A 24,154-nucleotide genomic window follows, 5' to 3' on the forward strand; every position below is an offset into this window, starting at 1 on the left:
AATTCCTGTTACCGTGTTTCCCTGAAAATAAGACCCTGTCTTATATTTTTTTTTTTTGAATCCTGAAATAAGCGCTTGGCCTTATTGCCATGTGCTCAAAAGCCCAATTGGGCTTATTATCAGGGGACGTCTTACTTTGGGGGAAACAGGGTATTAATGAACTGATACATACACAGATGCTGTAGTCCTAGAAATGCTTGGCTACAAGAGCAGCAGCACACCCCCAAAAGAGGACATGGAGCCTACCGATGTGAAGACCCAGAAGCTCCTCAGAAAGTATGGAGAGGTTTCCACCAGGCTCCGTGTTCCCTTTTGGGTGTGTGCTGCTGCTCTTGTAGCCAACAGGAATTGTCATAAGACCTCTATTGGCATCTTTTAACATATTATCTAATGAAACTTCTTCCCTGAGCAGGGTGGATAAAAATCAATGATTTTTTTAAAAAAATAAAAAAAAAATCAGTTTTTTTTTATTTAAATCGGATTTTTTTTATTTTTATCGAATTTATTTTAATAAAAAACTTTTGGGGTAAAAATCTATCGTAAGATAGTTTTCTATTTAAGATACATAAATAATTTAGTTTATTCATCATGAAATGGAGCTTAGTTATGTAGCATGAGGCTGTAAATTCTGCAACACTGGGACTATCGGTGAGTCAACAGTGGGTCAAAGGAGTAGCAGAGATGACAGTTGCTCCTTAAAAATTATGGTTTAAATCGAGTTGATTTAAATCAAGCCTTTTTACTAGTGATTTAAATCATGATTTAAATCAACTCGATTTAAATCAAATCCACCCTGTCCCTGAGCCTTGATAATCAGTGTTGAGATTTAGCGTAGCTAGTGTCAACTTCGAAACGGATCGGCCTGTCCGCAGCCAGTTTCTCAGTTTCTCAGCTTGACATACTTTGGGAGGGAGGAGGGAGCTTTGGAATGCCAGACCAGACATCAACAACTTACTATCTTGTGTAAGCAAGGTCATCCTATCAGGTGCTGGCCAGAGACTGGAAGAGGTTATCAAGGAGTTGCCAGAAAAGCTAATTGGACAATATGACCAGGAGGGAGGGAGCTATCTAATCTTTAATTATACTCAAAGCGCGGGAATTAGCCACAGCTGGTTTGGTTTTTTTAACTGTGCCGAAATGATGTATTCAATAAAGCAGTTCTTTGAGAAAGCTAAAAAGTCTCAGAATTGCTGAACTGGCAGCTAATTTATCCATGATCTGATGCTTCATATCAGCTACTGTGCTTGTGTGTGCATTTTCCCAAAGCAATCGTAGGCTCTGACGCTCATTCTTTTAGCTACCTTTGCAGGCTCTGACTCAGATACGGTACTTTTGGTGTTTTTTGTTTTTTTTTAATTCAGGCAAAGATGCAGAAATGTTTGGGGCCATTGGAAAAGAAATTGCAAGAGATCGCCCACTGCAAATCCCGAGAAGAAAAGAAGGCTGGGGAACTCAAGGCAGGTGTTGAGTCCTCTGTTCACTGTCGAAGGACAGAGTATTTATTCCTAATTTAATTCTTCACCATAGCCAAAAAGAAAAACAGTTTTAAAATGTAATGTTAAACTTCAGCCTTTTGTATCTTTGTCCCCACTTTAGTTAATTTACACATTTTTCTTACAGCTGAGAGTGCTTATGACATGACCAAATCCTTAAATGATACCCAGGTCGCTGATAAGAAAGGCCGCTCCTGCTTTCAGAAATGTTTAAAAAGTGTAATATTCCAAATAGTAACAATACAGGTAGTCCTTGATTTGCAACCATTCATTTAGCGATCATTCAAAGTTACAATGGCACTGGGGGGAAAAAAAGAGTTATAACCAGTCCTCGTAAATACAACCGTCAAAGTGTCCTCACGGTCACATGAAGAGAATTCAGGAGCTTGACAACCAGCATATATTTACAACGGTTGTCATTTCCAGGGGTGACGTGATCGCCATTTGCAATCTTCCCAGTCAGCTTCGGACAAGCAAAGTCAATAGGGGAAGTTGGTTTCACTTTAACAACCAGGTGATTCATTTAACCACGGCAGTGATTTCCCTAACGATGGCACAAAGGTCATCAAATCAACCTCGCTTAACAACTGCCTTGCTTAACAATGGAAATTCTGTCCCCAATTGTGGTCGTAAATTGAGGACTACCTGTAAAGAAAATTTCTCCGATAGGAGTCCGAATGTAAATTCTTCAGAGATATTTAGAGGCATTAAGAACATTCAGAAAAATAACACAATAGTACTAAAGCTTATTAAAAATACCGTATTTTTCAGAGTATAAGATGCACCTACCTTTTTTGGTGAGGAAAAGAAAAAGAAATCTCCCTCTGCCTCTGAGCAATTTTGCCTCGTTACAACAAACAGCCTGCTTTACTTTCAGTTTCAGTTTTCAGCATAGCTTGATTAGCACAAGGGAGAAAAAAATCTGCTCCAGCAATTTACCTCTGCAGCAAGCAGCAGAGCCTGAGCAAATCAGCTGAGAGCAAATCAGCTGAGAGTCGGGAGGCAGATCCAATCAAACCCTGATGTTCCAACAGGCGGGGCTAAACATATGAACATGTGAATGTTTTTAAAATGTTATCTAATTTTAGGTTCTATTTAATTGGGTCAAACTATGTTATAATAATAATTTTAATTAGCAATTTTATGATGTTTGTGTATCTATATTTTTCTTGACTGTACACTGCCTTGAGTCCTATGGGAGAAAGGCGGTATAAAAATATAAATAATAATAATAATAATAATAATAATAATAATAATAATAATAATAATAATAATAACAACAACAACAACAACAACAACAACAATAATAATAATAATAATAATAATAATTTGTGCTAATTAGGCTGTGCTGAAGCTGAAAGGAGCTGTTTTTTCTTGCTGTTTGCATGCAAGGTGGTAACTGCTGTGAGGCAGAGGCCAGAGGGTGGGGGCGAGTGAGTGGGTGGGGCTACATTTGATGTATAAGACGCACGTAAATTTTCACCCCCTTTTAGGGGGTGGTGCAGTGGTTCGGGTGCAGTACTGTAGCTACTTCAGCTGATTGCTAGTTCAGCAGATCAGCGGATCAAATCTCACTGGCTCAAGGTTGACTCAGCCTTCCATCCTTCCGAGGTGGGTAAAATGAGGACCCAGATTGTTGGGGGCAATATGCTATTTAGTATACTGTCGATTGTTGTAAGCCGCCCAGAGTCCTTGGAGAGTGGGCAGCATAGAAATATGAATAATAAAATAATAAATAAATAAATAAATAAATAAAAAGGTGCGTCTTATACTCCAAAAAATACGGTAACTGATCCATCGAAGAAGGTCAAGAAACAAGACATAGAAATGTTTTAATAATCCAACTGTTTCTTCTTATGCATCTGCAGCGGAAGGTTGAGGACCGTCGTCAGCTCATCATTAATGAGTTTGAGGAGCTGCACCTCTTCATAGCCGACGAGCAGGACATGCTAATGCAAAGTCTAGAAAATGAGGAGAAGGAAATTTTACAGAAGTTGAAGGAAAATGTGACGGAGCTGTCAGAACAACGGATTGCCCTCAACAGCCTTATCACTGAAATCGAGGAAAAGTGTTTGCAGTCAGGCATGGACATGCTCCAGGTATGAGCTCCCCCCAGGAATTTTAAGTGCTGCTGTCTGTGAATTAGAGAACAAAGTGTATTCTGGGAAGAAACTGGGCATTTCTGGTATAAGTCAAATTGTTTTGGCATATAACAAGGAGTGGGTTTAGAATCAGAGGGAAAAATCTGGGAGATTTTAAGAAATTTCCACAGGAAAATGCTTTCTGAGAATATATATCAATTTTTCAAGAACTCAAGACTGCACACGTAATTGCCTGCCTACCCTAGCTGCTTCTAGGTAGTCTCGAGTTACGACTGGACATTTAATGACTGTTTGAAGTTGCACTGGCCTTGGAAAAGTTGGTTTACAGCCCATTAAAGCCTTTCCAGCTGTGGTAAAATGTTGCACCAGGCTACAGTCACATTACCACATTTTTTGGTGCTTGGCAAGTGACTATCACAAACAGTTGCAGTATGCTGCAATCATGTGGCTGAGATTTGTGAAGTTTTTTATTTTGCTGATTTTTGACAAAAAAAAACCCCTCCCATTTGGGAGAATGGATTCACTTAACGATTGTGTGATTTGCTTAACAGCCACCATAAAAACCGTCAAAAAATTGGATCCAGTCACATGGATTTCTCAACTTATGACCGCAACAATTTATAACTGAAATTCTAGTCTCGATTTTGGTTATAAGTTGAGGTCTACCTGCATTTTTATGGGTTTATAAGGACAATTAAATTGAATGATGTAAAGAATAAATTCAGGATTGGGGGGGGGGTGTTGAGTCAGGGCTCCCTTAGTCCTAGTCTAGCATTCTTGGAAGCGTTTAATAGGAATGTTGGACCCTTCCATCTCTGTCATTCTAAACTTTATGCCAAAGTGTTTATTCCCTTGGAAGGCTCAAGAATTACAATGTTATTTACTTCTTTAAAAGATGTGTATGGCTAGAAAAAGTGATTGAAATAAAAGAACCAATATTACATGATCACACAGAGTAATTTAATTAGTTTTGAGTGTCTGCTACTGCTGCAGCTTCAAAATTGCACTTTTCTTTCATTTGAAGTGATTTTCAAATGCCAGCTTTAGGTTGCTTGTCAAGGTTGTGTAAGCCTATCTTGTTTCCTGTGTCCATCCTCTTTCGACTGATATTTATTTGATGGTTGATGAGGCTAGAGCTCATTTCTGTGGCTTTGTGAGTGCAATTTGTGTAGTTCTTGTAGTTTCCTGTTCAAATGTGTTGGTTTCTAACTCTGCAAACATGCCGTGAGAGGACAGAATAAGTTGATGGGGATCCTCATGCAATGGGATTTTTTAAATTTAATGTGTGGGATCTCCTAAGATCAGATGAAATCTTAATATTATTTCCTGTCTTTTTGCAGGACGTGAGGAGCACATTTGAGAGGTAAGGAACAAATTCCTTTTCAATGAATTCGATAGTTCAGTTGCTGCTTCTTATAGAGGCTGGCAAGATTGTTATTGTTACCATCAGGGAAGCAATACAACTAATTTAAAAATGAAAGGTCAAAGTTGAGTATCTGGAGAAATGTGCATGTGTTCCTATATTGACACCATGTTTTTAATTCATTTATTTTTTTAAAAAATGAAGTTAAGGTGGGATACTTTGCACCAGGATTCACAGTCTTTAGTGACATTTACTATGTCACTTGGGCTTTGAATTGCATTTTGGGACCATTTTAAAAAAATAATAATACCAAGAAAAATGTCCATTTGGCTTAATATGAATGTTAGTTACAATAAATTATTAAAAATAGTTTGTACCATCTGGTTTGATGTTATCCATAAGCATACAACATCGAGCTCTTATTATTAATAAAGTAAAAACAAACAAAAAAACTTAAAGGGCAAACTCGATGGACTGGTAGGTCTTTTTCTGCCATCAGTTTTCTATGTTTCTATGTCTTTAGCCACAATAGATAACTCTGAAATTCAATTCAGTAAAGGCGTAGATGTAAAATAGAGGTTTGCTCACGATGTGTAGCTGATCAGATCTTCCTCGATCCAACTTGATTATAAATAGTCCTCGACTTATGACCACAATGGAGCTCAAAGTTTGTGTTGCTCAGCGAGACAGTTGTTAATTAACTCTCCCCCCCTTTTTTTGGGGGACAGTTGTTAAGTTATGTTAGTAACACAATTGTTAAGTGACTCGGGCTTCCTCATTGAACTTTGAGGTCACAAAAAGGGATCCCATGACCTCAGGACGGGGCAACTGTCATAAATACATGCCAGTTGCCAAGCGTCCAAATTTTGATCATGGGGGTGGTGCAGGGGTTGTAAGTGTGAAAAACGGTCATAAATCACTTTTTTTCAGTGCTGTCGTAACTTTGAAATGTCACTAAGCGAACTGTTGTAAGTCGAGGACTACCTGCCCCGGCAGCAGAAGTTGTTTCAGTAGCGTGGCATGTTTATCAGCTTTGACTAGGTGGCCAGGAAGAGCCTTATTTAGGCAGAGATAGGCTGGGGTTAAAAAAGAAAAAAAGTGGGGTGCATTCTGAGAGTTGAGATTGACTGGATTTTACCCAGTTGCTCTGTTCTTTTCCATGCAGATGTGAAGAGGCGCAAGCCCACAAGTCAAGTCAGGTCTCCATTGAGCTAGAAAAAAATTTCTACAGTTTCCCAAGACAATACTTTGTCCTGCGCAAAATTATTAAGAGACTCACAGGTGAGTTATGATGCTGCCTGCAGTATTTTTTTCCATGTGGATGGAAAGAGCTTTAAGGGGGAAAAAAATCTACCCTTTTTGATCTGGAATCTGGCAGATCTTGGAAAATGGCTATAGGTAATCCTCAATTTGCGACCATGGTCAAGCCTGGAATTTTGGTTCTAAGTCAAGGCCATTAAGCAGGTCACTTACATGGCCTGACTTTATGGCTGCATCCTGGCTTTCCCAGTCATGGTCGTTAAGTGGAATGCATTAAGTAGGGTGCAGAGTGCCTCGGGATGGGGGAGACCCTGGGAGGCCTGTAATTTTTGAACAGCCACTGAATGAATTGTTGTTAAGCGAGGACTATCTGTACTTGCCCAATCACTAAATAATCATCATGGGCATTTAAACTATTACACAGTGCTTATTTACTAGGAGGCTGCCTGCTGCCTCTGGCTGCTTCTGTGGAAGTACACCTCCAAATGTGTCTTTTTTATGTTTCTGGAGAATGTGGCACATTTCCAGGCAAAACCATCCGTTATCTAAGAAAGGTGGTGCAGTCCAGAAGTGCTGTATCCCTTGGGTTATACTTGGGGCAAAAAGCAATAATCAGAAAAGTTATCAACCGGATCTTCCAATACCTCTAATGATCTGTCATACAATGTTGTGAAATAACAATAGCTAATGTAGATCAGTCTTTCACAATCTGTTATTTTACAGATGTATTCCTGAGAATTTGGGAATTTGCTATCCCAATACATTGGGAAGGTACCAAATTTGGAAGGCAAATTGAGCTAGTCATGTGGTCCCAGTTTAAACTATTTGTAAATAAAGAGCATTTCCTGAAAAAACTCAGAGTCCAGCTGCTACATTGGCTTATATCAGGGATGTCGAACTCAAGGCCCAGGGGCCGGATCCGGCCCATGGGGTGCTTAGATCTGGCCTGCGAGGCTGCCCTGGAAACAGCGAAGGACCAGCCCGCAGTGCCTCTGCCAGTGAAAACTGTCAGAGTTTGCGGCAGCAATCATCCAGAAAGCACACACAAGTAACTGATTCAGCAGGATTCAAAAACTTCTCTTTATATATAATATAACACACGAAGTAAATATACAATACCAAAAGCAGGTTTTCCAACGTGGTAGCAGATACAAGCAAACACAAGCAGAGTTTCAGTTTCCAAACAGCCTGCATTGGCTGACCCAGTTGCCATGTCTCTTCATTGGCTGACCTTGTTGCCATGTCTCTTCCAGTCATGAACTCTCATACACACTGACAAAAATGAAGCTTGGGAGGGCTGTCCGCGACCCTCCCGAGCTCCGTTTTCACTGGCAAAGGATTGCAGGAGGCCGTTGCAGCTGAAAGCGGAGCTCGGGAGCCCGTTTTCGCTGGGAGAGCGCTTGGGCTACCACAGATGCCCCTGACACGAGTGACATTGAACTGGCCACACCCACCCTGGCCTCCCAAGGTCAAACACAACCCTGAAGCGGCCCTCAATGAAATCGAGTTTTGATACCCTTGGCTTATATCATAACATATTTCTTATACCTTTACCTGCTTGTTTGTCTGCCAAATTTTAAACATTGATTTCATTAGACAACAAAAATTTTGCTCCCTGAAAACTTTTTGGTGTTATCTTGTAGTTTTTTGGTTGTTAATCGCAAAAATAACCTGTAATTTAACGTATCAGGTACCGTTCTATAATCTTCTGTTTTTACACAAAGGCAATGTACAACCATCAGCACCTGTTGGCCATGCTGCAGATATGAATGAAACAAATGAATACATCTCGAATATCTGTAGAATTATAAAAGAAGTGAATCAGCTGCATGGAATTTCACAATGAACTGTTGTTACATATGCAATTGGGACAGCTGTGCAAGAGATTCCGCATTACATTAAAAACAAATGGCCACGCTGAAGGAATTTGGTTCCAGGACTGAAAAACATGGCAGATGAACCTCTTGTTGACCCAGCAGTTATTATTGCCTCCACTCCACATAAAACTCGGACTGATGAAAAATGCTATGACAATGATGAACAAGGAAGGTGATGGTTTTCCTTATTTGAGACAGATGTTCCCAACAATACCTGATGTCAAGATTAAGAAAGGTATTTTTGTTGGTTCACGGATCAGATATGTCATCAGTAACAAATTGTTAGAAGATGTGTGTTAGTGGGGCCAGAGAAAATCACCTGGAAAGCATTCAAGGATGTCGATAAGAATGGCCTTGGCAACGACACGGCAACAAACTATATTCAGCTGGTTGACAAACTTCTTACAGCATACAAGATCATGAAGTGCAACATGTCATTGAAGATTCATTTTCTGCATTCACACCTGGACTTCTTTCCCCAAAATCTAAGTGCATTCATTGATGAACATGGTGAGAGGTTTCACCAGGACATTGCCACAATGAAAAAAAAATAGTATCAGGGCAACTGGAATCCATCAATGCTGGCTGACTATTGTTGGACATTGCAACAAGATGCATCAGACGCCGAGTATAAACAAGTCCTTAGAACTAGATCCTCTTCATACGAATGGAACTGAAAAGAACCTATCTTGAAAGGATGATTTGAAAGCAGCCCTTTCTGTTCTTGGAAATACAATGATCCTATAAATGTTACTTTTTTTTTTTTTGAACTATCTAAGTTCCCAGAGGGTATCTGAGTTTTCTCATTGAGATAGGAGTTTATGGCTGTAGGAGTGTTCCAGTACAGGATGCATCATTTTAGACATAGATCATGAGTAAGAAGTTGATAGATACTTAACAATTTCAAAAGGAGTTGTGGCTCTTCCAAACACATTCTATAAAATCACAAATGTTCGCATTTATTACTTTGTTAGCATTTGCCACTTCTTGGGAACAGGGATATGTAATCTCATTTTACCCTCCATCATTTAGGATTTTCTGCACACATTTAATACACACACATATAATTATTATTCATCAAATGTACTTATTGGAAAATAACAACTGGAGGATAGTAACGGTGGGATGGTTAAGGTACCATGGGTATTGTAGAAGCTTCTACTACCACCAGGCTTTCCAAATAAGCACAGTCTCCATCTTTAAAGGACAATGTAGCGGTACAGTGGCACATCTCCTAGAGAATTCATCAGAAGATTGGAAAATGCTTGCAGATCCTCTTAGCTGATCTCTTACATTGAACTGCAGAATTTGGAGACCCAAATCCTTTTTCCTTCCTTTGGAGAACTGAAGTTTCTATTGAATCTCAAGATTTATCTCACATTTTTTAAGCCCTGAATGACAGACAACCCGATTTGTCTCTACAGGATCTGGATTTCCAAGTAATATGGGACAACACAACCAAATTGCAGCATATCAAAAGTCAAGGATGATGGCTCTCAGTTCTTTTTCCAACATACTATCATTGTTGAGGCACCACAGTCATGTTCACAACAGTCATGTTCACAGAAGCTTGTATTCCCATCCTAGTCAGTCAGTCAGTCTTCTGGAAGGTACATGTGCTACTATTCAAAGACATAATAGAGACTTTCTCCATGACATCTGGCAGAATTTTTATTCCAGTTATGTTGCTGCCCTTGAGGACAGACAATTGGGGCCCATCCTGGACATGAGGGATATGAACTCTTTCCTCCCATCAACAGTCAGGATAATATTTTATCCTTCCACCATTACAAGAAGGGTGGTGCTTTGCATCCATCAACCTGACGTGATAGGTGTATGTTTTCACATTAATATCGTTTTCAGCCATCAAAAATCCTGATGCCTCTCTTTCAGCTAAACTATGGCTTATGTTTTTCAATATCTATAACAGCAATAGCGGCATCTCTACATGCATGAAATGGTGGTTATCAAATACTCAGACTGGCTGTCAATCGTTTCTACCTGCAAATAACTATATAGGGCATATGTATGGCCCCAATCTTGCTTGAAAGTTAACTTCAGAAGAAACCATACTTCTCTTTCTCTCAGGTTCCAAAGTTCCTTGGAGCTAAGATTGTTGAGATTGACTTCAGACAAAGTTTATACAATCTCTACACTGGTCCCGTGCAGGTTTTGCTCGTGTGGCCTTACACCTCCTGAATCAAAAGAGAGCAAACTACAAGACTTCATTTGTGACTTGGTGCTTGGTACTTCCTACTGGTTGCAGAGATACTAAACATCTGTCAGGTGGCACTTTACACCCCGGAAGAGTAGGTGCCTCACTAGAATATGTGGACAGTTTAGTAGAAGATGCACAATTTGATCAAACCCCCATCTCTCCAGCTCTTGATTCTGGATGCCTGCTTCATAAAATGGTGGACATATTGTCTATTCCTAGGAATAAAAGGGTCATAGTTAAAGAGTAGAAGATGCTTCACATCAACAAGCTTAAGACCTCTAGTGCTACTTAAGACCTAATTGTTTTTGGAAGTATCACTGAACATTCCATGTTGGGCAACACAGTTACAGTCTGTAACATACATGAGCAGGAAGGAACCAAGTTCTCCCCTTAATTGTTACTCTCACTGCACCTTTGGAACTGATGCATGAAAAAAGTGATTAAGGTTTCTGGATGCCCATCAGATGTTCTAAGCCATTCCTTGCTTACACAATATGGATGGAAAGTGACAAAGTGATGTAGGTACACTTCTCTGGCATTGTTCCTCCAGCAGATGTTCTATTTGCCACTGTAGCCAAACTCATTAGTGCTGCAGCTGGTTAAGAGATTCCAAAATCCTTCTCATCCTTGTGACCGGATTATTTCAAGTCATAGAGACAGAACTGATTGGATCTTAATTGCCATAGCCTGAATGGCCCCGGTTTACATGGTTCTGTGTTTACTATGTCAGCATATACATCTGTCTACCAAAAACTTGTTGGAACTTTATAAGGACTGAATGAAATACCTGGATTTGCTGTCACTCAAATTCATGGCATGGCAGAGTCAGACCTGAATTCTACTTGATTTCAGTTGGGAAGTCTTTTATACAACACAAGACACTCTGCCTGTAAAGGATATACTTTGGATGGCAGACATCCATGAAATTTGCAGCATGTTACCATTGTATACTTAATCGTTTTTGTTATGTTCAGCATTGTCTCTCTTTTTCCTCATTAAAAGTTGATGTCACCTTAACATCCATGTTTAGGTAGACAGTGCTTCCATTTTCTCAGATAATACTATTCGTGAAGTGATTGTTTAGTGATTGTTTCTCTCTCTTTTGCTTCTAGCCTGGAGTTTCAATATTTACATTTAAACCTTTTGAACTGAAAACTTGTTTCTTATCATTCCTCAGAGAGAATTGCCTTCCTCATGGCAATTGCTTTAATTTGTACGATGAGGGAGATATTTCCTCTCACAATTGTTCCTCCATTCAAGTTCCATCCTTCAGCCAGATATTTCTTATCTCCCTAAAGTTTTTTCCCTCCTTTGCAGATTATTTCACTAACACATTCAACAATTTAGAACACTCGATCTAGAGTGTCCTAAATCTGGAGAGCATTTTATCTTCATTGTATTGTATCATATAGCAGGAAAGGGAGGGAGGGAGGGAAGGAGGAAGGAAGAAAGGACCCACTGCTATGGAAATGCATTCTTGAAATTCTGAAGCTTTGTTCTGAGATAGCAAAGCTTCACAAAACTGACTTCACAAAGAGTGTGAAGTCAGTTCATCAAGATTGGGGCCACATCAGGGTTGTGTTTGACCTCGGGGGGTGGGGGATGGGATGGGCATGGCCAGGGTGGGTGTGGCCAGCTCAGTGTCACTCCTGTGGGGGCGCCTGTGATGGCTCGAGCGCTCTGCCAGCAAAAATGGTCTCCCAAGCTCCGTTTTCTTTTTAATATTTATTCATTTCTTATTAAAATATTGGACACAGTGCGATCATCCTGGCATCATCTCCGCCATATGCACTAAAATATAAAACAAATAACATATATACTCTTCAAACATTACTAATTATATATAATTATTCTACTCAATGTACTCATATATTACATCACATTTCAGGTTTACAAATCCTGGTTATTTCCTGTTCCAACACCCACCTCTTAGTTCCATCCATTGGTAAAATCTATTCCATACATCATGATATTCTGTCTCTCCTTTATTTTTTAATTCTAACGTCAATTTATCCATTTCTGCGCAAACTAATACTTTTATTATCTCCCTTTCTAAAGATATACTTTCATTTTCCCATTGTTGGCTGCTATAGTTATATTTCTGAATTCATAGAGGGCCACTTAGAGAACTGAAGGTACAGGTAAATAACCAGTTTTTACCTTGCTGGATCAGGCCACAGTTCATTTTCTCCTAGGTAATGTGGCACCCATGGGAACGAAGGCATCCAGACTAGCAGCAGGGTCTTGGGGGGGGGGGGGGGGAAGTATAATTTAAGAAAAATATTTTCAAGCAATTTATTTGAAAATATAGAACCATCCTAGATTGTTATTATTTAATTTTTGAATGAAAAAGTCTAAAAAAAGTAATGCTTGGTTTTAAAAACAATTGGCAGAGTTCAGAGTTGACTGGTGTCTGTTGATACTTAAGTTAACACCACTGTTTGGTTTCTGTTAATAGTTGGGCATTTTATTTTTGTAATCTCACAAATAGCACAAGTCACGTATTGCCCTTTCTTGGACTCATGTATTCTACTTGGAAACAGCAGGTAGAAAACAAAATATCTGCTAAGCAGTGAATGAAATATCTGCTAGCTTGGTAACTGGGATTCGCTTGGCAGAATATACACTGCTCAAAAAAATAAAGGGAACACAAGCAGAAGACATCGGAGATCTGAATGAATGAAATAGCCTTATTAAATACTTTGTTCGTTACATACAGTAGTTTTGTGTTCCCTTTAGTTGTTTGAGCAGTGTATAAACTACTGTATGTAAAGAACAAAGTATTTAATAAGGCTATTTCATTCATTCAGATCTCGGATGTCTTCTGCTTGTGTTCCCTTTATTTTTTTGAGCAGTGTATTTAATTGGTACCATAGAAGATGCACTGCCTTCTAGGGCATTTTTAATAAAAAAAAAATCAAAAAGTGAGGAATCTTTTGAATGTTGGGACCGGAGTATACAAAGATGTGTGCTTGCTTGCACTTCCGCCCCACCCCACCCCAATGTTGCAGTTGTCTTCTGACTTTCCTAAAGTAAGAGACATGTCAGGGTTCCGACCAACGCCCTAATAAAATCAGGAGCCTCAAGCCATTTTGTAAGAAAAATCCAGTTGTTTATTAGAAGCGCCATGTCAGCCCGACCTAAATGAAGCAAACTCTGACTTCACCCAGTTCGCGCCTTGCCTCTGACCCTGTTGCCCTTTCCCCTCACGGTGTGCCACCAGTCACATTCCCCAACGAAGCTATTTCATGGGTCGTGCAGGTCTCTGTTGAGATGGCCTTGACTTCAGCCGGCTAGGATGTGTTTTGTTTTGACTGAGGTGTGAATTCCTCGGTGCGGCTGCGAGGCGCAATTTCCCATTCCCCTGCCTATGGCAGCTCGGGAGCAGGTCAGGAAAGCTTCAGGAGTTGACAAAACACAGTTGAAAGGGAGTTCTTTTTGTCTGGGGCATGCCTCGCCAAAGGAAGAGCCTCTTGTGTCCTCGCTCTGATGTGCCTGTTGCACCAGGCAAATGTTTTAAATATATTTTCTAAGTCTTTTATGCTTCTGAAGGTTGCAAGATATTTTTCCTGCTTCCAAGGGTTGAAGGTGGCATGGCAGTCGCAAAGTTACAGCTCTCCATTTCATAGAGTTGTTATTCTATAAAGCGAAATAAATGGCTTCCAGGTGACTTCTGGGTGAGGACTGTAGCAGGAGTCTCCAACCTTGGCAGGTTTATGACTTGTGGACTTCAACTCCCAGAATTCCTCAGCCAGCCATGCTAGCTGGGGAATTCTGGGAGTTGAAGTCCACAAGTCATAAAGTTGCCAAGGTTGGAGACCCCCTGGACTATGGAGAACTAAGACTCCATGGAAGTCCAAGCCTACTTAGAGATTGAAGTGCATATGTGTCGGTTGTGAATACTGCTTTTTTTAAAAAAATATATATTTGCAGCCTCATTTCATTGTGTAAAAGAACCTGCTGAATGTTGCTATTGAGGAAGCTTGGGGAGTTGATAGCAAAAACCAGATCGTAAAAGACTTTTAATGGCTATAATCCAAATCATCTGGGGGGAACAAAACGAGCCAAATGAAGAGAGGACATCCTGTAATAGTCTAATCATGAGAGAAATGGCAGAGGCGAATGAATATATGTCCTGTTTTTTTTCCCCTTGCAGGAGATTTGACCCTCGACCCGGAAACAGCTCACCCCAACCTAGTGCTCTCCGAGGACCGCAAGAGCGTCAAGTTTGTGGATCAGCGCTTGCGAGATCTGCCCGATAGCCCGAAACGCTTTACAATCTATCCTTGTGTGCTGGCCACAGTAGGTTTTACTTCAGGCCGTCACTACTGGGAGGTAGAGGTGGGAGAAAAGACTCACTGGGCCCTGGGAGTTTGTAAGAACTCAGTAAGCCGTAAAGGGGAGACAACCTCTCTCCCGGAGACTGGCTATTGGCGGGTACGGCTACTCAATGGAGACAAATACGCAGCTACCACAAACCCCTTCACTCCGCTGCACATCAGTGTCAAGCCTAAGCGAGTAGGCGTCTTCCTGAACTACGAGGCAGGCAAGCTCTCCTTCTACAATGTGACGGACCGTTCCCATATGTATACTTTTACCGACGTTTTCACCGAGAAACTTTGGCCTTTCTTCTACCCAGGTATCCGGGCTGGGCGCAAGAATGCAGCCCCCCTAATCCTCCGTCCGCCCACGGACTGGGAATAAGGAAATGACCAAACCCCCATCTTCCTTTGCTACGCTTAGCCCTTGAATTATGTAGAGAGAGAGAGAGAGAGTTTTTCCAACTCGGCTTCTCCGTGGGAAAGAAAGCAGGCATCAGTGGCCTGCCTACTAAGCCACGCCCAACCAGAAGCAGCAAAGCATCACAGAAGGGAAGGGTTTTCACACCTAGTGTTTAATGTCAGGCTTTTAAGGCTATTAAGACTAGGAAAGGTTTGGAGAAGGCAAACCTTTGTTAAGGGGCAACAAAGACCATGTCCTTTTCTGTTATCTACAACTTCAGTTTCTGAAATTTTGGATTGCAGTTAAATCTAGGGGGAAGAAAACCTGTTAAGCTTAGTCTAGTGTTTGGCAACGAGCCATATAGGATTGCATTGGCAGTGGGCAAAGCTGGTCAAATGTGGGAAAGGTAAGTTGTTCTGTGCACTGTAGAGGGAGGGAATCTCCCCTTGAAGGGGTTACAAACGTACTTAACATTTGCTTGTATAAATGGTGGACATTATTTCTCGACAGCCTGTTTTTACTGGCAGGTGGAGTGGATGCAGGATAGGAGGAAGCTATATAGTGCATAGCGAGAATGCTATAAACCAAGGAAAATTAAGGAAATCGTTCTCTCCAAGCTGATTCTTCAAAGCCACCAATGAATTGCTGAAGCTTTGTTGATCACTTGTGGCTGCAATCAAGTGGCAGAAGCAGCCTCTGACAGAAAAAGTATTGAATCAGTCATGATATTGATTTAGGTACCGAAGGAATGGCTTTCTGGTGGTATCGTTTGACGGCGTGTCTTACGAGTTGAATGCATTGTGATTGTATCAGAAGGGCTAGTGCACAACCTCTCCCAGCTCATAGATTTTGGCCTGCAATATTTCAGCTACGTAACCTCAGTTGCAAGTAGACTCCCTCAGAGCTAAGTTGAGTGTTGGGCACCTGGATGGTGAGACAAATAGCTTATGGCATTTGCCTAGTCAGGGAAACTCCAGATTCAAAAAGAAAAACAGGGATCAGAAATCAAATACAGTCACTTTTCAATGGCATTTGAATGTCTTCCAGTACTTCACCACAGATATAATCTCCTGTCCTGTGCTTTCTTCAGTATAATCCCTAGCGCCCATTGACAGGTACTGTGAGCCAAAATAGACACAGGAGGACATTTTCAGTGTAAAACTTCCCACCGACCTTCTCCTCCCCCACTAATCAAACACATCTCTCTTCAGATGGACATTGGACAAAAGCCAAAAACTTTGCACATTCAGAGTCCAGATAAATTGGGTTGACTGTGCAGTGACGTGCTATCACCCTGCTGGCTACAAGATCCGTATTGATCACTCTCAAAATATTCTTTGCTAATTTATTGCCCTCTATGTTTGTTAGGGGACAGCTTATATAATTCCCATATATCATGACCAATGCTTGTACATCATGGAAACTTTAATCCCAGTATACCCAGCAGCAACAGTGGAAGGCTATCTACCTTTGAAAGAAAAGCCTGTCTTGCTTTGTATTAGTGTTTGGGCAAAAAATACAGACGGGAAAAGATAACAGCAAATATGTGGTTAAACAGCATGCAAAATAATAAAGTGGGAGATATTATGTGTGTACCTAATTCTCCTCCCTGCTCCTTTGACCAACCCCCCCCCTCCTAATACAGTCTTTTGATAAAGGAACCTCAGCTGCCTTCATTTTAGCCATATATATATATATGTGTGTGTGTGTGTGTGTAGGTCTTTGGTTATTCGGGTTTTCTCCCATGTAAAATTGGAGGTGTCTTGGCAACGTTTCGACGAAGTCTCATTCATCATCTTCAGGCTGGTGTTTTCGGCTTCATGCTTGCTCCTAGAAGCACGAAGCCGAAAACACCAGCCTGAAGATGACGAATGAGACTTCATTGAAACGTTGCCAAGACACCTCCAATTTTACACGGGAGAAAACCCGAATAACCAAAGACCTACATACAAACACCCGTGAAAACCTCAGAAAACAAATACACACACACACACACACACACACACACACACACACACACACACTTTGTATGTAAAAAAAAAAAAGACATCTATAGGATAGAACAGGGGTCTCCAACCTTGGCAACTTTAAGATTTGTGGACTTCAATTCCCAGAATTCCCCAGCTAGCATGGGGCATTGAGTTGAAGTCCACAAGTCTTAAAAGTTGCCAAGGTTGGAGACCCCTGGGATAGAAGGTGCTGAGTTGAGCAAGACCAGGTCCACCCTTCTTGCTTCTGGGAGAGTTGGTAATGGCCTTTCTGAGCTTCTGCAGCATATGTGAGTTAAGTCTGAACATAAAAAAAAAAAAGCCTTTTCTAAGCAATTGTTACATGAAAAGAAAATTCTGCTTGGTAGTCAAGGATTAGGTAAAAAGGTAAAGGTTTCCCTTTTCAGTCGTGTCCTTCTCTCGGGCATGGTGCTCATCTCCGTTTCTTGGCCAAGGAAGCCAGCATTATCCGAAGACATTTTCTGTGGTCATGTAGCCAGCATGGCTGTACACCAAAGGCGCACGGAACCCTGTTACCTTCCCCCTGAACTGGTACCTATTTATCTACTTGCTTTTATATGCTGTTGAACTGCTAGGTGGGCAGGAGCTGAGGCAAGGAACGGGAGCTCATTCCTTGTGGTGCTCGGGTCTCGAACTCAGGCTGTGAGCTTTCCAGCTGACAAGCTCAGTGTCTTTAACCCCTGAGCCATCACGGATTAAAATAAGAGCGCCCCCAGGTGGAGCTTTCCTGAATAGCTGAAGGAGTTAGCAGTTCAGAAGCAACGACCATATTTTGAATGTGGAGACCTTGCTGCTTTCTGAGCTTGGTTGGCTGTTTGCAGACGTTTCATTGTCCAATTAGGTAATATCATCAAGTGCTGTACTGAATGTGAAAATTCTTGAATGTCAGAAAATATTGCTACCGGAACCTTTCAGTTCGTCCAGTCTCAAATTAGTACTTGGCCGATCAGACTCAAAACTTATCAAAGTGATAACATCCTATATAAATGTTGTTGGGCATCTGGGAATTGAGAATTAGACCTGTTGAATTTAATTTGCTTTGCCTTCTTAAAGGTATGGTATGTATGTATGCACATGCATGAATGCAACAGTCTATAAGGTGGAGCTTTGAATATGACTGTACTGACAGTTCTCCAGCAACCCACAGCTTAACGCAAGATATCAGATTGTGGCTTTAACATTATTAATAAAAAAAATAATAATTGTTTTAATTGACAGTGGGCTATCCGTGATTTCTCATTATGGGAATGTATCAGGGTAACTTAAGATTTGAGATGAGCCAAAAGTATCACGAAGTTCAACACAGACCGTTTCAGACTTAATGCTTAAAACTAACAAAAGAAGAAGAAGCAAGTACTGAATACCAAGAATACCTGAATACTAAGATCAATTTTAAGTTATATGGGTTGTCTTTGTCTTAATTGAAATGGGCCAAATTATTTAATTCCTTTTAAACTGTTTTAAATTTTATATGTGTTCGTTTTTATTTTTGGCTGTGCACCGCCCTGAGTCCTTCAGGAGAAGGGCGGTATAAAAATTAATTAATTAATCAATCAATTAAATACATACATACATACATACATACATACATACATACATACATACTATAGCCCATAAGACCAGACATGACACTAGAAGGCAAAATCACAAAACTGTGTCTGTTTGGCCATGTCATGCGTAGGAATTCCCTGGAGAAAACAATTGTGTTAGGAAGAGTTAGCCGTAAAAGGAAACCAGGCTGCCAAAGAGCACGATGGCTGGACAACAAAGCTGACACCAGCCAGAGAAAAGAAGAAGTAAAAGATCAGAAGATGTGGTGGAGTGATTTGGTCCATAAAATTGACAGATCGGACTCAATGCATAAAATCATCATCAGAAATTGATCCAATTCACTTACATCGTTTATTGTTCTCTCTCACAAACAACTGTTAAACACAGAGACACAAGAATACACACATGCTCTGGTCCGGAATGAGATGAAGGGAAGGGTTAGCTGGGAAATGAAGGGAAGGAAAGCAGAGGGAAGAATAACATTTGATGGAGTTCAGAGGAGGGAATAAATTCCCAAACACACAAGGAAAGAAAAGCACAGTTAATACCAGGGGTGAAATGCTCCTGGTTTGGACCGGATCGACCTATCCGGTAGCGATGGAGGCGGGTGGTTCAGAGAACTTGTAGCAAAAATCCCTGCCTCCCCCCCATGCCCAGCTGAGCCGCGCGATCCTCGGAGGCTTTTTTTTCTTTTAAATGCCTCTGACGATCCAAGCTGAGTTGCCTGATCGGCAGAGGTATTTAAAAGAAAAAAAGCCTCTGCCAATCAGGTAACTCAGCTGGGATCGTCAGAGCCTTTTGAAAGCATTTTTTAAAAACCTCTTCACCGAAGAGGTTGTAGAAAAAATGGTTTTAAAAGTAAAAAAAAAAATTTGGCCATGCTCACCCAGTCACATTACCCACCCATCCACCCACCAAGCCACGCCCACAGAACCTATAGTAACCAATTTTAGATTTCACCACTGGTTAATACATTATAAAAGAATTAACATTCTCTAGGCAAGCAGCACACTTTCCAAGAATTTTCATGCTAAAATTCAGAGACATCCAAGTTTTTGCAGTAGTAAATGATGTTTACACCTTCTTACAGGAAGTCCTCAACTTATAACCATTTGTTTAGTGACTGTTCGAAGTTAAAATGGACTGAAAAAAAAATACTGATGACCATTTTTCACACAACAGTTGCAGCATCCTCGTGGTCCGTGATCAAAATTCAGATGCTTTGGCAACTGCCATGTATTTATGATAGTCACAGTGTTCTGAGGCCTTGTGATCACCTTTTGCGACCATCTGATAAGCGAAGTCAATAGGGGAAGCCAGATTCACTTAACAACCGTGTTACTAACAACTGTGATAATTCACTTAACATCTGCGCAAAAGAAAGTCATAAAATGGGGGGGGACTCATTTAACCGCTGTCTTGCTTAGCAATGGAAATTTGGGACTCAATTGTGGTCATAAGTGGAGGACTATATTTACCCCTCTCTATTTGTGGTCATAAGCTGAGGACGATCTGTATTTACCTCTCTCTAATTCTGCAGCAATACTGCCCTGTTTCTTCTGATCATTTGATACATATTCAAAAAAGGAATCCTCATTTTCTGGGAATCTTATCTTGCTAAACAGCCCTGTCCTTTCACTGTCAGAAACCAAATTCTTGTTCCTCATCCCTGTGTCAAGGCAGTACAAATTTTAATAAATGTTTATAAATTATTGGCTTACTTTCACAAAGCTTGGGATGTATTGTCTGTTGAGTTTAATGCTCCTATTAGGGGAAAAAAACCCTCAATGCCATTTTAGAAGGGAAGATAGAGTTTTATTATTACAGAGAAGCAAAGGGTCACGTAACAGATAAGAAAGGAATGCAAGGACAAACATTTAGATCAGCCACAGAGATAAACTGAGCCCATTAGGATAAGGAGAAAGCAACATTTGGAAATTCTAGAATTAGGCAACCACAGACCGCAGGTAGTTCTTGACTTATGACCACAGTTGGGACCATTGCTAAGCAAGGGGGTTGTTAAGTGAGTCACCCCTCATTTTATGACCTTTTTGCCACAATTGTCAAGGAAATCACTGCAGCTGTTTAAATGAATCACACTAGTTCTTAAGCAAATCCGGCTTTCCCCATTAACTTGGTTTGTCAGAAGCCATTTGGAGGTCACATATGGGAATTTTACAGGACTCTGGGATGCTGCAACCACTGGTTGCCAAGTGCCTAAATTTTGATCATGTGACCATGGGGATGCTGTGACAGTCGTACATGCAAGGACCAGCCCTAGGTCACTTTTCTCCGTGCAGTTTCAATCCAAGTTCTTAACGATCTTGTTTTATTTGTGGCTGAGTCTGCATGGTAGTTTAAGCATAGCAATTCTTTGCTAATGGGCGTTATGAATTATTACAAGTCCTGGACCAAAATATCAAGATGAGCATTTGCAAATAAACGAACATCTGCAAATGTCTGTCCTTTAACAATGGTCTTAGATTCATTTGAGTTCCTGGTTTGCAAAATTGACATTTCCAATTGGTTGTTTAATCATGGTTATCAACCACTTTGTTGAAGAATTTACCGTGTTTCCCCAAAAATAAGACTGGGTCTTATATTAATTTTTGCTCCAAGATGCATTAGGGCTTATTTTCTGGTTAGGTCTTATTTTGGGGGAAATATGGTACTAAATGCACCATCTGGCTGACAATCTTAACTGGGGCTTATTTTGGGGGTAGAGTTTATATTACGAGCATCCTGAAAAGTCATGCTAGGACTTATTTTCCAGTTGGGTCTTATTTTCGGGGAAACAGGGTATTTCTTGGTCATCAACCTGAAATAACCCAGATTTTCAACTGGGTGATTTTAATATCCCAGTTAAATCATCATGTTATGCTAAAAATCTCTGTTCTCTTTTCATGGTAAGAGACTCCGTCTTACTGCTAAGCTAAACATCTTGGATGTGATCTGAATTCAGATGCGTCTGTGGTGTTTAATAATTTCACAAGCAATCAGACTGCTATATTATTACTTTTACTCATTAATGTAACGCCTGCAATTTTTCAAAATGTTAAAAGGTAAAGTTCCCCCTCGCACATATGTGCTAGTCGTTCCTGACTCTAGGGGGTGCTGCTCATCTCCATTTCAAAGCCAAAGAGCCAGCGCTGTTCGAAGACGTCTTCATGGTCATGTGGCCAGCATGATTAAACGCCAAAGGCGCACGGAACACTGTTACCTTCCCACCAAAAATGGTCCCTATTTTTCTACTTGAATTTTTTACGTGCTTTCGAACTGCTAGGTTGGCAGAAGCTGGGACAAGTAACGGGAGCTCACCCCATTACGCAGCACTAGGGATTCAAACCGCTGAATTGCCGACCTTAAAATGTTAAACCAGGCCTATTTCAAAGCAGTCTAAGACATTATTTATAGTAATATTTATGGCACTCTAGTTGAAATTTAGCTGTATCAAACTGACCAGAAGCATTATTTATAATTCAGTTATTCAAACAGCATTAGTTCTGCTTATTCCAGCAGAAGAAAAAATATCTCAAGTAGAAATTTCTCTCACTGGTTAAATCTGGAGTTGCAGACAATTATATTCAAGTTTGGAAACTGAAGAGAGATTACAGGAAACACCCTTTGAATGTTAAGTGGGAACGTTACCAAGATTCAAAGAATGCTACTTTCAAAATGTAAAATCTGTTCAACGGAAAAGCCCCTGAACAGTTTGCTACCTTACAATCATTTTAGATCCACTTTTGCAGACAATAGCTCAGGAGTGTCCTTTTTTACACTCTTCTAATGATTCAGGTAATTATTTTCATCATAATCATAAGTTTATTTGTCAAGCATATATAACAGGTAAAAGTATAAACAATTTGAATACATGAAAAGAGGAATATTAGGACAGGGACAGTAGGCACGCTGGTGCTCTTATGCACGCCCCTTACAGACCTCTTAGGAATGGGGTGAGGTCAACAGTAGGCAGTCTAAGGTTAAAGTTTTGGGGGTATGGGGACGAAACTACAGTGTCAGGTAGTGCATTCCAGGTATTGACCACTCTGTTACTGAAGTCATATTTTCTGCAATCAATTTTGGAACGGTTTACCTTGAGTTTGTATCTATTATTTGCTCGTTGTTGTGGTTGAAGCTGAAGTAGTCATTGACAGGAAGGACATTGTGGCAGATAATTTTATGTAGTATGCTTAGGTCAGACTGAAGTCGGGGTAGTTCTAAGTTGTCTAAGCCCAAAATTTGGAGTCTGGTGGCATAAGGTATTTTATTGCGGTTAGAGCAGAGGTGGGCAACTATGGCCCTCTTAGGACTTGTGGACTTCAATTCCCAGAATTCCTGAGCTAACATGGAAGTCCACAAGTCATAAAAGGGCCATAGTTACCCACCCCTGGGTTAGAGGAATGGAGGACTCTTCTCGTAAAATATCTCTGGACTCTCTTGATTGTATTTATGTCCGATATGCAGTGTGGGTTCCAGACAGATGAGCTGTATTGAAGAATTGGTCTAGCAAATGTTTTGTATGCTCTAGTTCCGTGATGGCGAACCTATGGCACGCGTGCCACAGGTGGCACACGTAGCCATATCTGTGGGCACGTGTTGCCCTAGCTCAGCTCCAGCGTGCATGTGTACACCAGCCAGCTGATTTTCAGGCCTTTTGGGCCCACCAGAAATCGGGAAATGGGCCATTTCTGCCCTCTGGGAGGGTGGGGAAGGCCATTTTTGCCCTCCCCAGGTTCCTAGAAAGTCTCTGGAGCCTGGGGAGGGCAAAAACAGGCCTACCGGGCCCACCGGGCCATCACGTGCCAAAAATAGGGGGAGCGCAGGAGGGTCACACATGCATGCACGGGCACATTGAATTATTGGTGTGGGCACGTGCACGCTCAACCCCCCACGCTCCCCCCCCACTTTTGGCACGCAATGGCAAGGTTAGCCATCACTGCTCTAATTAGTACATTACCAGAGAAGAAGCTACACAAGATTAGGTTAACAACTCTTAATGCCTTTTTGGCAATGTTGTTACAGTGGGCTCGGGCACTTAGCTCTTTAGAAATGAGTACTCCAAGGTCCTTGACAGAGTGAGGGTCATCTACAAGGTCATGTCCATCTAATTTGTATTTTATGTTTTGATTTTTTTTGCCAATGTGTAAGACAGAGCATTTGTAGAAAGTATTTAGTTGATTCAAGCTCCAATTCTAGTGTTAGCTTTCTGGCGTTTCTGAATCAAGCTACAGTGTACAAAAATGTAAATTTTCTCTTGCCTTAGCAGAAGTGGTAGATGCTGTTGAGAAAGTGTTCCCTTTGCTTGGTCTAATTTCTACCCAGTGCCTCTTCTCCTGTTTTCATCTACAGTAGAAGTAATCCTCGACTTACAAGTTCATTTAGTGACTGTTCAAAATTACCAATGGCCCTGAGAAAAGTGACATATGACTTTTTCACATGACCGTTGCAGCATCCCTACAGTCATGTGATCAAACTTCATAGGCTTGGCAACAGACTCATATTTATGATGGGTGCAGTGTCTCGAGGTCACGTGATCCCCTTTTGTGACCTTCTGACAAG

General features: G+C 40.9%; 1 protein-coding gene across 1 annotated transcript in view; it reads left to right on the forward strand.

The window, feature by feature from the left end:
- The window catches only part of TRIM39 (tripartite motif containing 39), a 28,679-nt gene extending 12,049 nt beyond the window's left edge, over window positions 1–16,630 (forward strand). Inside the window, exons 4-8 of the mRNA XM_070936695.1 lie at window positions 1,362–1,457; window positions 3,362–3,592; window positions 4,936–4,958; window positions 6,124–6,239; window positions 14,470–16,630. Coding sequence (XP_070792796.1) covers window positions 1,362–1,457; window positions 3,362–3,592; window positions 4,936–4,958; window positions 6,124–6,239; window positions 14,470–15,017 — 1,014 coding nt within the window. The 3' untranslated portion in view covers window positions 15,018–16,630. The remainder of the gene's footprint in view (window positions 1–1,361; window positions 1,458–3,361; window positions 3,593–4,935; window positions 4,959–6,123; window positions 6,240–14,469) is intronic.
- Window positions 16,631–24,154: the final 7,524 nt, after the last annotated feature.

The sequence above is a fragment of the Pituophis catenifer genome, unplaced genomic scaffold, assembly GCF_029215685.1.
Source record: "Pituophis catenifer annectens isolate HBS135680 unplaced genomic scaffold, rPitCat1.0.hap2 SCAF_2, whole genome shotgun sequence".
Taxonomy (NCBI): domain Eukaryota; kingdom Metazoa; phylum Chordata; class Lepidosauria; order Squamata; family Colubridae; genus Pituophis; species Pituophis catenifer.